Source organism: Orcinus orca, chromosome 8 (genome assembly GCF_937001465.1).
Source record: "Orcinus orca chromosome 8, mOrcOrc1.1, whole genome shotgun sequence".
NCBI lineage: Eukaryota > Metazoa > Chordata > Mammalia > Artiodactyla > Delphinidae > Orcinus > Orcinus orca.
The window spans coordinates 10,565,560-10,580,563 of NC_064566.1; the positions used below are offsets into that span (position 1 = coordinate 10,565,560).

Sequence of the window (15,004 nt, forward strand, 5' to 3'; positions counted from 1 at the left end):
GATAGAAATAAGATCTTGTCTCTTTTGAAGGTTTTCTCACTGAATTTTGCCTTGAGTCTGCCATTGCCACAACCTCTTCCCTTTCCCCTAGTCCAAGGCAGGCACTGGTCCTAGTCTACCACCATATATTCCAGTCACATTCTGGACCGCAGACAGCAAGGAGTGTGTTATTAATGACCTGTTCCAGGAAAATTTTCCACGGGAATATGTGTGTGTGGTAGAACATATTGACGTGAATAGTCGATGTCTTGACATCTTACAGTTCAAACCCAGATTGGGATTATGTGAATATGAGCTTAAGGCTGCTGGAGCCTCCCATGGTCAAAATGTTACAAGAGTAAAGAAGATTAGAGAAACACCATGTTGGAATCATCTGCTGCAGACGAGAACACACATATAGTTTTATTCATTTAAAGCCATTTTCGAGGACATAGACAGAAATGTCCCACTTCCTTTTTTTTTTTCCTAATCACAGGAAATATCTTCCATTGGTGGTCAAAGTGGAAATAGCACTGAGAGTGGAAATTACATTGTCTATGTACCTACCAGAGCCTGGCAGCACTCGGCATGTAGCAAATGCTCAAATGTAGCTGATAGCTTATAGTGACGTCTTCCTAGTTTAACATTCTTTCTATGTAGGGTAGTAACGTCTCTGAATATGAAAAAGAATCTAGAAATAGGGTAAATATTCCCTGAGATTTGGCATCATAAGTAATTATGTTATTTTCAAGCATGATCTTCTTTCTCAGAATGTCTATAGCACTTAGTGTCTGCATTCTATAATCTGACAGCTAATTGTATATTAATGATTTTTCAAAGGTTGTGAATGTCTAAGTCTTTTTGTCCCCAAGGGGTAAAACCTGACTTCTGACTCTTTTGTGTGTTTCTCAACACCTGTTTCATGCTGGTCAGAGAGCAGGTGCTGATAAAACCTGTTGACTTGGCTCTAGTAGTTTATGTAGGCATTCGATAGGCAATTTGGTTATTTCAAGCATTATAGCATTTGAATAAGAAGATCTAGGTATGAAACAGGCTCTCAGAATTACTTGCTGTGACTACTGACAAATAACCTTTACTTATTTATTTACTTATTTTCTCTTTGAACATTTGTAAAATAGGGATAGGGATTTTTTTTCCTTGATCATGGAAGCTCAGTTGCAATTATTTGATAAAATACTTTGTGAACTGGAAAATATTCTACAAATACAAGTATTGATTATCCTTTGTAATTTGGGTACTCCTCATGGCACTTTTTCTATCATTCTTTCTTCCTTTGCCTAAAGGCTAAAAGTAGGTAGACAGTGCAACCAAGAGCCTAGAAGAGGAGTTAGGGGAAGTTAAGACAGACGGAGATGTGTAAGCGGTGCTGTTTGTACAAAGACAGGGGTGAGGACTGGCCACTTAGAGCTGCCCCAGTGGGGTGTGGAAGCCACAGTGTCAGCCCCATATAAAGATAGATGGAATGGGATCTTTATTGTACCTCATTATTATTTTTTGCTTTCCTGAAAACAGTGGTGCAAAAGAGACTCCACGAAAAATGTAGATGTGGAAGGAATTAAAGATAGCTTAAGGACGGCATGGAGCAGTCACTTACATTTTTCATCTGGTGCAGAGTCTCCCTATTGCGGAGGGAAAAAATGGAAAAACAAACGAACTACTGCTGCTGTGACTACTACTGCACCTTATCCAAGGAACAGACCAGTGAGAAACCACATTCTGAAGCCCTTATTCAGCCTATTGTTTTTTAACGTAAGAAAGCTGTCCTAAACAAGAAACATGATGATACAGTCTACTACAATGGCCTATGTTCATCCTCTGAACGAGGACGGGGCGAAGGGAGCTGTGGTCCCTCCATGCAAAGACCAGAGCGACATGGAGGCTGCATGCAGAGTGCCTTCAGAAATGGGGGTAAATAAGTCTCTTGGAAGCTGTGAACGTTAATGTCTAAAAAAAAAGAAAACAAAACAGAAAAAAACTAGTTTAAGGGACACTATCATTTTCTAACGGTGAGGCTTCCTGATCTTGGGGAGGTTCTGGAAATGTTATTTCCGTTTCTCCTTCTCCTTCTTCTTCTTCTTCTTCTTCTTCTTCTTCTTCTTGGACTGGAATAATTTCAATGTCCTCTTCATTCTTTGGTTGGGAAGATATTTCAATCTGCTCAACCACTTCTTCTTTTATTTCAATTGCCTGTTCCTTTTTTTCTTCTGCTGACAGGAGAACTACGTTCTGGAACACAAAATTGAACCAACTTTTCTTGACCTTCATCACTGGCACATTTCTCAACAATCTGTATGAATATCAAATGCCTCCTGGTTTTTATGCTATTCATGTTATTTTCTATATGCTTCCCAGTACCAGGATTGATTTCCCAGCTGCTCAGATCCTTATCAAATCACTTATCAAGGCTCATCCTCAAGGCGAGCAGACACTTGCCACTTTGCCTGGAATGATTGCACAGTGTCTGGGAAATAACACTGCAATAATAGAGGAATTTAGATTTTAGTTTTGACTGGCCTTTATTGGAGATAACCTTGGGAAAGTAACTTTCTCTCTCCAATCCTGTCTTCCTCATCTGCAAAATGAAGGAATTGATGATGATTTCTAAATTCTCTTCCAAAGCTAACATCCTATGGTTCTGAAGCAGTTGATAATAGACCTGTCACTGGGATATTCATATCTCCCAATTGTGGAGCCTCTTTGAACCTATTGTTTTGGAAGAGGGATTAGAAGGAAAGAGGGGAGGAGAAGGGAATACTGAGAAATGAGGTGCAAGAAATAGTGGCTTTAATCAGCCTTCAGCCATCCTGTTTTTATGCATTAAGTATGGAATTCTGAAGTCAAGAGGGATGACTTGAAGTCCAGCAAAAAGGTTAGTAAGAGGATGTACATAGCATAGGACTCTATCCTCTGTCTAACCTTTAAACCTATTTCAGATTTCAAGACACTTTTCTCCATTACTGGTATTTTCTGCTTTCCAGAAATATGCTAAGATCACTTTTCGTGATGTTCCCAGGCTCATCAGATTACACTCTCCATAAATGACTCTTTGTAGATGTGATTTTCCTACAGGGAGTTTGTGAACAGCATGGCTTCTACTTACAGCTTTGGGTCTGGAGCATATTTTTTTCCATTCGTTCTCAACAGTGCCAGCTGTCACAAGTTTCTGGAGGAAGGCAAAGAGCAACATCACTGCAAAAATGCCCTGAAGAACAGAAAAGTGAGGGTGAAAAGGTAATAATGAAAATGTAAGAATATGGCTGGTGCGCAGTAAGTGACTGTGGACTAAAAGATCAATTCTTTAGGGAAATAATGACTGACTGTGAGAACTGCTCGTATCTGCATAACCCTAACCCTTAGCACAACTCCTGGCACATAACAGATAGTGTACGTTGCTGACAGAAAGTAAAGCAGTAATAATTAGTTGAAGAATCAATTCTGTGTAGGCGAGAACAATTATTGAGTCCCAAATTGAACTGTATCCAGCTTTAGGTGGTCTGGTATCGCACTAAGGAAATCTCTCCACACTTGGGAGATGCATTTTTTTCCCCTTCAAACTCTACACTAAAAACTCCTTGAGGGGGCTTCCCTGGTGGCGCAGTGGTTGAGAGTCCGCCTGCCGATGCAGGGGACGCAGGCTCGTGCCCCGGTCTGGGAAGATCCCACATGCCGCGGAGCGGCTGGGCCCGTGAGCCATGGCCGCTGAGCCTGCGCATCCAGAGCCTGTGCTCTGCAACGGGAGAGGCCACAACAGTGAGAGGCCCGCGTACCGCAAAAAAAAAAAAAACTCCTTGAGGCAAATGATGTTTATTACAACTTAGGTTCTTCAGTGTTCATCTTAATCAATAGTAATAATAATAAATTTTCTGTTAATAATATAATAATAATAAATTTTAAAGCAAACACTTAAATAGCACTTTCTTTGTACCAGACACTGTTCTAAGTGCTTTCCATGTATTAACTCATCCCTCAAAACAGCCCTATAAATACTATAAACAGTAATAAATACTATCACCTTCCCCATTTTACAGCTGAAGAAAATGAGACAGTGTGATCAGAATTCTTGCTGAACGCCATATAGGCAGTAAGTAGCAGACACAGACAGTCTGGATCTAGAGCTGATGGTCATAAGAAAAATGCCATACTTCCTCCCTGAAAATAAATCCAGTTTCACACTTACCAAGAACAAAAACCGTATGCTGTCACAATATTGCATAGCTAGAGAGTTCTTGTCAGTGGGGTTAGCTGGTTCACAGTTGTATATGTTAATATATGGTGTGGGAGCCTTAGTGAGGTTCAGACTCTCCATTTTAAAAAAGTGGGAAATTGTCAGATTAAATATGTCCATGATCAAAAAAATTATTCCAGAAATAGCAGCAAAGAGGCTCAATGAGTTCATTATTATTCTCCCTCTGACCTGAAATAGAGACATAAAGATTTATTAATTCAGTTTAATTACCAATTGAAAAATATAAGCTAGGAAGGAATTCCAGATCCCATTCCCCTGACTCAGAAAGGCACTACACCTAAATCATACTAAGTTCTATTTCTCTCAGTTGTTTTTAGTCTCTTTGTCACTCTAAAATGAAAACCTTCATGTCTGAACCTTGTCCCTTTCTCAGATTTCCCCATCTCATTTATGCCACCACCATCCAATCAGTTCATCAAGAAAACATCCTAGGAGTAATCCTTGTACTTCCTTTCACTGCCACTGCCACCAGAATACTAGTAGACATTCAATACACAACTGTTGAGTAAATGAAATGAATAGTATTCAGATTAGATCACAGTGAAGCAGGATGGTATTGTGGGTATAGGTAGGGAAAGAGCACACAGACCCCTCTAGGTCTGCACCATCAAGTGGAGACAAGCAAATGGTAACACCTATTCCCTCCCTCTTGCCCCAGGTTGCAGTCAGCCCCAGTCTAGCATCTTTCAAAATACAATTAAGGCTGATGTCTCCGGGCAGCACAGGTAAGAGGATGTCAGTGTGACTGTGCTACCTTGCCGGGATGGTAAGAGTTCGAAACAAGAAGGTATGTGCAGAAAGTACCATAATGGTGTGGGGTTGTTGATGATTATCTTAAGACACACATATTTCATCCCTCGTTGTATGACCTACAGGTGGCAAGTCAGTAGGACTGACTGTATTTGGAGAATAAATACAACTTGATCTTCATAAACAGTTTTTCTTTTCCCCCAAGCTGAGTTTGTCAGACCACCTCTAGACAGGAGTCATCTCAGTCTCCTCCATCTCCATTGACTTCGGAAGCGACTCAAATTAGTAATAGCTTAGTAAGTGGAGAGAAGCTGAAGAAGGAAGCTTGCTGGTAAGCTCTTGACCTGTACAGAATCAGGGGTTCTTTCTGGGTGTAAATGTGTCCTGAGGGGTTATATGCACAAGACCACTCTAGCTCTTTATAGCTTCTGAAGCACCCTCATATATATTACTCCATTTTATCCTCAGGAGAGTTTCATACGGTAGCAAAGACTATTATCTCCATTTTATAGGTTAAAATTCAGAGGTACAGGGCTTCCCTGGTGGCACAGTAGTTGAGAGTCCACCTGCTGATGCAGGGGACGCGGGTTCGAGCCCCGGTCTGGGAAGATCCCACATGTCGCAGAGCGGCTGGGCCCGTGAGCCATGGCCGCTGAGCCTGCGCGTCCGGAGCCTGTGCTCCGCAACGGGAGAGGCCACAACAGTGAGAGGCCTGTGTACCGCAAAAAATAAAATTCAGAGGTACATAGGGGTAAACTGACTTGCCCAGGGTTACAGCTGAAGGTTAACTAGGACTTGAGTCAGTCATAGCGTTGATTAGACAGTTTTCCTAAATGCTGGTCTGAGAGAAATGACAAGATTTTCAAAGAGATCTCAGTCTCACACAGCATCTCACATTCCTAAGACCATAAGCATGCTCTTCAACGATCTGCCTTTAATTCTGTTTCCATGAATATCTCATTTCCATGTTTTTTATGAATGAAATCACAACGGCATCATAGAGGATCTTTTGCTTCTTAGGATTGAGTGATAACTCAGTGCTACTGTAACTCCAAAGGTCTTCAAGGGTCCTTCTTTTCAACTGAGAAAATAGCTACTTCTCTGATGTGTGGGAAAGAAGGACATACGATTACTTGCCAAACTCTTCATGGAGTTTTTCTCCGCTGCTGCCAGGAGTGATCCAGAAATGATATACTGTAAAAAGAGAGGTGGTGGGTGGGGAAGGGCAGGGGCGAGATGGGAGAAGCAGCAGAGAGAGAGAGGGGCAGAGAAGGAGATCACTTTTTAACATTGAGAACTGGTTGTAAAAAAACTAGCCACACTTTCAACCACTTTCACTAAACTATCCAGTCCTTTTTAATGGATTTATTCGTTTTTCAGCATATTTCTCCCTTATTCAGGCTCAATCCCATTCAGTCCATGCCTTTTATTCAATCAGATGGGGAGCTGTGACTAGGAATATAGTAAGACCAGAGGCAGAATTCACATTTCCATGTCCATTAGTACTCACACTGTGAATTTAAACGTTTTATTTTCAGTTTTCCTTTTTGTAATTTGGGGAATTGCTCTTTGGAGTTCACAGTGTTTTAAATGGCGTTGATGGCAATGATGAGTGAATTGATGTAGAAGAAATACTTGGCCTGAATGTCGTAGGCAGTTCATTCAAACATGGGCTGCTACAGGAAGTGGCCATTATTTCTCATCTTCCTTTTCTACTATTCAAGCTCTAAGATGGAGGAAACTCTTTCACTACTCCATCTCTCCTTGTGCTGAAAATTTCAATCCTGGACCTGTCTTCATAGTGGCATCTATGAAGGGGTAATGGTGATGAAAACATCACCGTCCCATACCACATCCAGACAGGGTTACAAGCTTGGAAAACAGGCACGTGAAACAGCCATAAGGAGTACTGCTCTGCTGATAAGTGAGGGGAGATTTCTTTGGGATGGGACTAATTTCACCACGTGAGATAGTAACTAAAGAGAATTGTAGGGAAGAAGGACCAGGTGGGAGGAAGTTTGCTTTCTGAAACACCATGCTCTACAGTCCAAACGCCTAGTACCCAGCCCCCTTCATGCTGGACATTGACTTTGGAGAGGTCCTGCTTTGAGAAGTCTTTCCTCCCTGTGTAGATCCATGTAGGGCAGCTTTCTCTGAATTGCCATGAAGCATGACCACGGACTCTCAACCATGGGATTCATGCTCCGTGCAGTCCACCTCTCTTTCCACTAAATCACGTCAACCAGATAACCTGTTCCCTGCTCCTGCGCTTTCCTCAACACAGAAAGAATCTGGTCTGTTCCTCTGGAGCTTTTTAACCTTTTTGTCTGTATCACTCCCCAAATGGTTGTTAGTTTTTACTCACCATAATGCCTCCCCAGAGAGGGTACCACAAAGTTACACAGATGGGTGCGTAGACCTCCGCGTGAAGCAACAGGAGGCCGCCCAGGGCAATGTGGAAGAGCCCATTCATAACCTGGACAGCCTGGGGAGAGAATAGGGGCACTGATGGATGAACTGAAGTCATCGTCAAGTCAGAAAGTGAAGGTGAGGCCGGAAGCCCTGGTTCCTGACCTGGATGGGGCTGTGTAAGATGTCCAAAGCAAGCGGTGAAGGTGCCAAGACCTTTGTCTTGTTCCGATTCGTTTTCCCCACCACCTGGGGCATTTCCAAGGCAGGTATATGTGGTATGCTGGTGATGACCTGGGATGGGAGACCCCTAACTATGCAAGCCTCTAGATCAAGTGGGGGCATAAGGTCACCCTGATAGTCTCTCTGTACGTCCCTGATTTGGCCCCCTGTGTCAGACATAAAGATCACCTCCGGTGGGATCAAATACCTTCCAGTTGGATTGAATTGTGTACCTGGCCTAAAGCATCTGCTTCTGTAGGCCAGAGAGTCCCTAGGATGTGGAATGGAGGGCAACTGACTTACCCCCAGAGCCTTAGATTCCCTCATGAAGAAGCTCTGTGTGGCGCCCACCACTGAAGGCACCCTCCTGGGAATTAGTTTCTGAACAGGCTGCATGGCAATAGGGCCTGCCGGGAAAGCTCCACTCATGGAATTTCTGGGCGTCGTCATTTCACCCTCAAAAGTCCTAAAAATAAAACAAATAATAAAATGACGGGAGAGGGAGCAGGATTCTCGGCTGTCTTTTATCTCATGTCGTGCACCTGAATACTTTCCTCTGTGGGTGTCACTGATGGCAGACACGGGCTCTTCCTAGTGACTTTGGATCTAAGGCAAGGCCTCCTGCCATGTTCTAAGACAGGATCTGGAGCAGGCAACTCATGCAAGGGTTTATGGGCCCAGGGATCCCTGCCCGTATTCCTTTTTTGTGTGTGACATGCGGGCCTCTCACTGTTGTGGCCTCTCCCGTTGCGGAGCACAGGCTCCGGACGCGCAGGCTCAGTGGCCATGGCTCACGGGCCCAGCCGCTCCGCGGCACGTGGGATCCTCCCGGACTGGGGCACGAACCCGTGTCCCCTGCATCGGCAGGCGGACTCTCAACCACTGCGCCACCAGGGAAGCCCCTGCCAGTATTCTTGACAGACACATTTGGGACGTGTTTTCTCTTTGTCGAGAACGTCGCGCTCATATTCTCTATGTTCTGTCATCTCTGGATGCTTTCCTTGTGCTTTCATATTGGAAATGCGTTTTGTGTGGGCTCGTCCTTGTCCCTTTGCTTACCTGCTTTTGTCCATTGGGATGGGCCAGAGTCACCATGCTGGAGGATGGTGAAGACTGTTGGAGCCGAGGGGCCGAGTCAATCTCCCCTCCTCCCACTAACTCTGCCACCTTGAGTAAATCACTTCAAGGAGGCTCTTGAAGGTTCTGAGTGAGACTGTGGCCTCTGACTGCCTAGGTTTAGGTCATGATTCTTCTATTTGCTGTGAAACTCTGGGTAAGTTCTTTAAACTCCCTGGGCCTCAACTTCTTCAACTGTAAAATGGGGATAGTAGTCATTCTTATCTCATAGGGTTGCTGTGAGACTTAAATGGGCTGATGGTGTGTGCATGGCTGGTTTCTTTCCGTTCAGGGATAGCTCAAATGTCAGCCTCTCAAAGAAGCCTTTCCTGAGCCCTCCATCCGCAATGCATCTCTCTCACAACGTCCCATTTTATTTATTTGGGAGCACTTGTCCCTGTGAGGAGTTACTGTATTTGCTTGCTTGTGTACTGTCAGTCTCTCCCCACTAGAATATAAATTCCTTGTGTTCTCTGTTGTTTAGTATTTAAAATTATGCCTGGATTTAGTAGTTTCTTCATGAATATTATTGAAGAAGTAAATGTATGCAAACACCCATGTCTGGGGCTTCCCTGATGGCACAGCGGTTGAGAGTCCGCCTGCCGATGCAGGGGACACGGGTTCGTGCCCAGGTCCGGGAGGATCCCACATGCCGCGGAGCGGCTGGGCCCGTGAGCCACGGCCGCTGAGCCTGCGCGTCCGGAGCCTGTGCTCCGCAACGGGAGAGGCCACAACAGTGAGAGGCCCGCGTACCGCAAAAAAAAAAAAAAAAAAAAAAGCACCCACGTCTGAATCATTATTAGCTGCTCTTGTTCTTGTTCAATATTTTTACCTTTAGGAGCAGTAGTTTCTACTTTTCCCATCTGAAAAATGAGAACAATACCCCTTTCAGAGACATGTTGTGAGAAATAAATAAGTTACCGTAAGTGAAAGTGCCTAGTACACAGGCAGGAAGTAGTAAATGCTATTTGTCCTCCGTGATGATCAGTTTCTGAATAGGAATGTCCCTTTCCAGCTCTAACATTTTAAGACTGTTCTACCTTCTTCATCACGTGATTCCTTTCAGTATTCATTTCTTTATGTCAGTTACTTACATGAATTCTATTGGGTCTTTCCTGGGACCTGGAAATCTCTCTTTAGGGACGCAATTTTGGTCTTGTCTTTACTGACTGTAAGTCACGTAAGGGGCCTTGGAGGCCAAAGCTGTCTGTCCAGCTTACTTATCTTCCTAAAGTCACGCAGGGCTGGGCACCTGCAGGTATGCTGGAAGACAGGGGCCCGGGAGTCTCCCAGGCCTCACATCTGTACCCCCTTCCTAGTAACAAAGACATTTCACATCTGGCATCTCATCTGAGCCTCACAGGGCAGACAAGGGATGAATCGTGGCCTCTGTTTTGTAGAAAGGGTAACAAGGGCACCGAGAAGTTAGGTAACTTGTTCAAAGTTACACAACCATCAGAGATTTAAGATGAGGGCTTGGACCTAGCCAACAAGGTATCTGTGGTACCAGGCTGCTTTGTCCCCCGTGGGGAATAGGAATTCAGCCTTTCACTTATGAATCTCTTCCTTTTCCTTCAAACAGATGTGCGGTTTGGGTGACTATACATTGGTTGAAAACAGAGTATCTGTCTGGACCGTGGCTGAAGGGGAAGAGGGGAGGCTGTGGGTGCTCCACACCTGATTTTGCCCCAGCCCTAGATTACCAGATGTCGCGTGCTCTTAGGGATCCGCTTTGCACCACAAACCACCCCGCAAGACCACCAACAGGAGGGAATATTTTAATATAGACCACTAAGGTGTTTACAGACGGATTCAGGCAGAGTGTTTAGGGCCAGTCAGACCTCAGAAACCATTCCGTTCCTTTGATAAATGAGGAAACTGTGGCCCAAGGATGAGACACGCCTTGTTAAAGACCTTGCACTTAGTGATGGAACCGAACCAGAAAGGCAGCCCCTAGGGCTCCGAGGCTCGCGCTCTTTCTGCCGCACCTCGGGCTGGACCACGTAGCTGGAGTTGTTCACTGAGCGCCCGCTCTGTGCTAGTTAGTTCCCACGCTCCCACAGCTCCCCTGCTAAGTGGGAAGTTTCTTTTTCTCTGCAGTTGTGGAAATGGGGGTTCGGAGAGGTTAATTAATTTTCCCACGGTAAGTATGGAATGAGCTGAGGTTACCACACTCCTCTCCAGAGGGCTCGTTTTAATGAGGACAACTTATAAAGCAAAGGTCATCAATTATCTGGACAGAAGGAGATGATTGGACTACCATTGTTTTAATTTCTCCTCACTTTTCATCTGCCTAAGGCTGTGTCTATATTATTAGTCAGATAAACCTTTTGTGTAAACAAGTCCTACTTGGGCTTTGTCTGCCATGACTAATGGCAGTAATGACCGTTGGAGGGGAATATTTTATTTCTCTTAAGATGATGTCTCACTATGGCAACTATATTTCTACAAAGCCTTCAACACATACCACTGTAAAATAGTTTATAAACACAAACATACTTGTTTCTCTGTGCTACTTCATTTTTTCTGGCATATGTGTGTGTGTGTGTATATATATATATGCATGCCAGGTCATTGTAGACTGACTGGGTAATGAAAGATTTTATTCATTTTATTCTATGGGAATATGTGAAACTAGACCACACACTCATCAGGTTATTGTAGAGTCCTGTAGCCTTACCCTATATATTTTTTTTCTTTAATTGTTCACCATGACTGTTTGTCCCAACTGTGTGTTTTCCAACACACAGTTATGCTCAAAGACTAGTTGGTACACTAGTAGTGGTTACTGATCACATTGGTCAAAATGTGGTCATAAGATTTTTTTTTTTTGCAGTATGCGGGCCTCTCACTGTTGTGGCCTCTCCCGTTGCGGAGCACAGGCTCCGGACACGCAGGCCCAGCGGCCATGGCTCACGGGCCCAGCCGCTCCGCGGCATGCGGGATCTTCCCGGACCGGGGCACGAGCCCGTGTCCCCTGCATCGGCAGGCGGACTCTCAACCACTGCGCCACCAGGGAAGCCCGGTCCTAAGATTTTATTATCACCGAACTATACTAAAATCAGGACTCAGTTTATCAGACACTGCCCTGTTTTATTACAGCAATTTCTGCAAATCTTCTTGGGTTTTTAAAAGGCACCACTATTTCCATGTCCTTCTCCTGAAGAAGATCTCACAGCGTTTATGGGCTTTGGTTTGAATAATGACCTTTAGGTCTAATACTTCCATCATTTACTCAGAAGTTCAAAGCTGCCCAGATTTTGTTACCTCCACTTCCTCCTTTGCCGCTCAAATAGTTTTGCATTTTCATCCCTTGTGGCCTCCTGTGCGCTTGTCTCTGAGGAATAACATTCTTAATACTTCCTTTTCCTCTGCCTTTGCTCTACAGCCCGTCTCCTTCTACTGTGTCGTTAGTCCTTCAATGAGATTGGTTGCATCTTCAATCTCTTGCTATATTTGGGGAGTACTGAGCAGAAAGAGCTAGTCCTAGCTCTGTTGCTTGCTACCGTTGTGACCTGATCTCTCTATTCAAAGTTTTGTTTTGAGAACATGAGATAATTTGCAATTTATAAACTACTGAAGGCTCAAAGAATAATTATCATCCCTGGAACCTTTGTTACGATTAAAATGTGCTGCGGTGTCTCCCCAGTCCCAAAACCCCTTCCTTTAATCCAGGACTGTCCCAGCCACTGCGCAGTCTCCCCAGTCCTATACTCCCAGCGTCTTAAAAGCTTCCTCTCTGCTTCCACTTCCTCACGACCCACTCACTCCTCGACACTCCGCGGCTGCTTCCTGCCAGAGCCACTCAGGTGAAACCGCCTTCTTCAAAGACTGTGCTGCAGGGTCTTCCCGGGCATCCCAGGGGTTCAGACTCTGTGCTGCTACTGCAGGGGCACAGATCTGATCCCTGGTCGGGGAACTAAGATCCTGCAGGCCACCAAGATCCCACCTGCCACTACGACCCCGCCTGCTGCGAGGTGGGGGCATAAAAGCTCCACGAGAGAAAGAACGTGCTGCAAAGCCAGGCATCATCCCTCGGGTGGCTTCACATCTGTACCCCTGTCACCCAGGCTTAAAACGTTGGAGCCATATTCCGCTCCAGCTCCTTCATCTCCCACATGGAAGCTAAGTCAGGCAGTTTCTACCTCTGTAAATATCGTATTTTGCAGGTGCCAGTGTCCCCTCATGAGTTTGATTCTCATTTCCTCTCCTCTCATTTCCTCTACTGGTTTAGCACAGAAATCTTGCTTTTCTGCCTTCTGTCTCTCTCTTTTCTAACCCGTCCTCCACAAGGCAGCTAGATCAGACTCCCTTAAATCCCTGCTGAAGTGACACTGAACTTGAACTCATCTCTGATCTGTCATTGCCTGCTGGGGAAAACCCTTTACCTGGTCGCTCACAGCCTCTACGTAATTTCTTAAGCTCACATCCCACTACTCCCCACAGAGCCACTGGTCTGGATGCCTCTCCCGCTTTCTTCTTTGAACCTCTCAACTTTGAAATGCTTCTCCTCCCACCCCCTTCACTTTCAGTGCCGCTGCCCATCAGACATTCACATCACCGAGGCTCTTCCTGGCCAGGAATTCTCCTTCAGAGCCCACAGCTCTTTGCATTCCTTACTTGTCACTTTCTCATGTCATATTGTTAGTCCCTCTAATGGAGTGTAAATTCCTTTTGGGAACGCCTTACTAGGATTACGCAGGGAACCTGTTTCCTATATACTATGAGCTCAAGAAATGGTAAACTGAACGGTAAACTGAACATTAAACTGAACTACTTCCTCGGGACAGGTTTACAGACACTCAGGATGTCGGACCAAAAGGTGATTGATTTCATCTCACCGGTCAGTCAGTGCGATCAAGCCATGTTATGGGAAACAGGGGAAGGGAATGTTATAAACTGGTTTCAGGAGACCGTGACGGCAGGGTTAGAGGTCGTCTTTGTCGGCCTTCATCAGATCTTCCTCTAGTCTCCAGTGCCCACTCTCTCTCTCGGTTTCTGTGACGGATTTGAGGCAGGGTTTTGTGCTCAATTTGGTGTCCACCAATCCCCTCCAGAAAATGTTCTCCTGAGAGGCTTAGCAACATCTAGGGGTATTCACATGTAGTGGGATAGCCTTGGAGACAAAAGCATTTAAAGCGAGAGGCGTGGAGTTATTTTCGTTACAGCCGTGACTGTTTATTTTCTTATTTGGTTCGAGGCTGTTCTAAGAGCGTCAGGATTTTAAATCATTTATTCTTCATAACGCAGTGGGTATTACTATTGCCCCCACTTTATAGGTGAGGAAACCGAGGAGCATAGAGGTTTAGTAACTTGCCTGAGGTTATAGGGCTTGTGGATGGCGGAGCTCAGGTTTGAGCCCAGCAGGTAGTAACCATGCTTTAATCTACATGTGGCAATTTACTACTTTTGTAGATGGGCCAGGGTCATGAGAGAGAGAGAGAGAGAGAGAGTGAGTGGTTAAGGTAGTAGGTGGACAGACAGCAGGCCTTGGTATCGCCTTTCCTCAAATGATGACACTATCAGAAGACCTGACCAGGGAAGCCCTAGAATTAAAGCCAAGAATCTCCAGTCTCCCAAACCATCCTACGCCTTCTCTGTCACTCCCTTTTAGACACTTAAGCAAAGCAAATGGATTCCTTACCTGAGTCTCCAAGGTCTTAAGGCTCAAGGGCTGACGTGGATGCTTGCGGCTGAGTTCGCTTAGACAGCTAGGTTCTCAAGCACACAGCGGGCGAGTGAGATGGACCAGGGCTGGGATTGCTGATAGATACCAGGTGACAGGAAATTAGTGGCTTCTGCTACCTTGGGTTTTGCCCCAATTACTTTAGTTTAATACACACTTATCAGAGCTAGAGAGGATATACAAAAAAGTTTCTGCCTTACCAGGAGGTTTCACTTCTTGAAAAAGATCCCAGGGGACTGCCGGGCGTACTTTACGCTGCCTTAATTAGAAGAACTATGTAGGCCCCCACCCTGTAAGCAGGTGTGGATGGGGGGTCCCCAAGGGCACGAAGGGCTCTAGAAATTCTGCAAAGATGGGCTGTTAGGACTTTTACCTTTTTCTGTTACTTTCTTAGGAATGGGTGGGTGGGAAGGAGGCATCCATGCAGAGAGATTGAAGAATCATTAAGCCCGTACCCTTGGAAGTGTTGTGTGTATCCTCTGCAAATGTCATCCTCATTTGCCCACACTTAGGGTTCGAGTGGGACCGTGTATGTCTCATGTTGAATTTAGTAGAAATGGCCTAAAAATATCTTT

At 45.0% G+C, this 15,004-nt stretch overlaps 1 protein-coding gene across 1 annotated transcript; it reads right to left on the reverse strand.

The window, feature by feature from the left end:
- Window positions 1-377: 377 nt before the first annotated feature.
- Window positions 378-14,527, reverse strand: LOC101290007 (B-lymphocyte antigen CD20). The gene is made up of 7 exons (XM_004264168.4): window positions 14,388-14,527; window positions 7,931-8,093; window positions 7,362-7,481; window positions 6,134-6,190; window positions 4,178-4,414; window positions 3,101-3,202; window positions 378-2,226 (listed from the first exon to the last, which is right to left on the reverse strand). Exons 2-7 carry the CDS (start codon window positions 8,075-8,077, stop codon window positions 1,981-1,983), a joined length of 909 nt encoding a protein of 302 aa, XP_004264216.1. The 5' UTR covers window positions 8,078-8,093; window positions 14,388-14,527; the 3' UTR covers window positions 378-1,980.
- Between the last annotated feature and the right edge of the window lie 477 nt (window positions 14,528-15,004).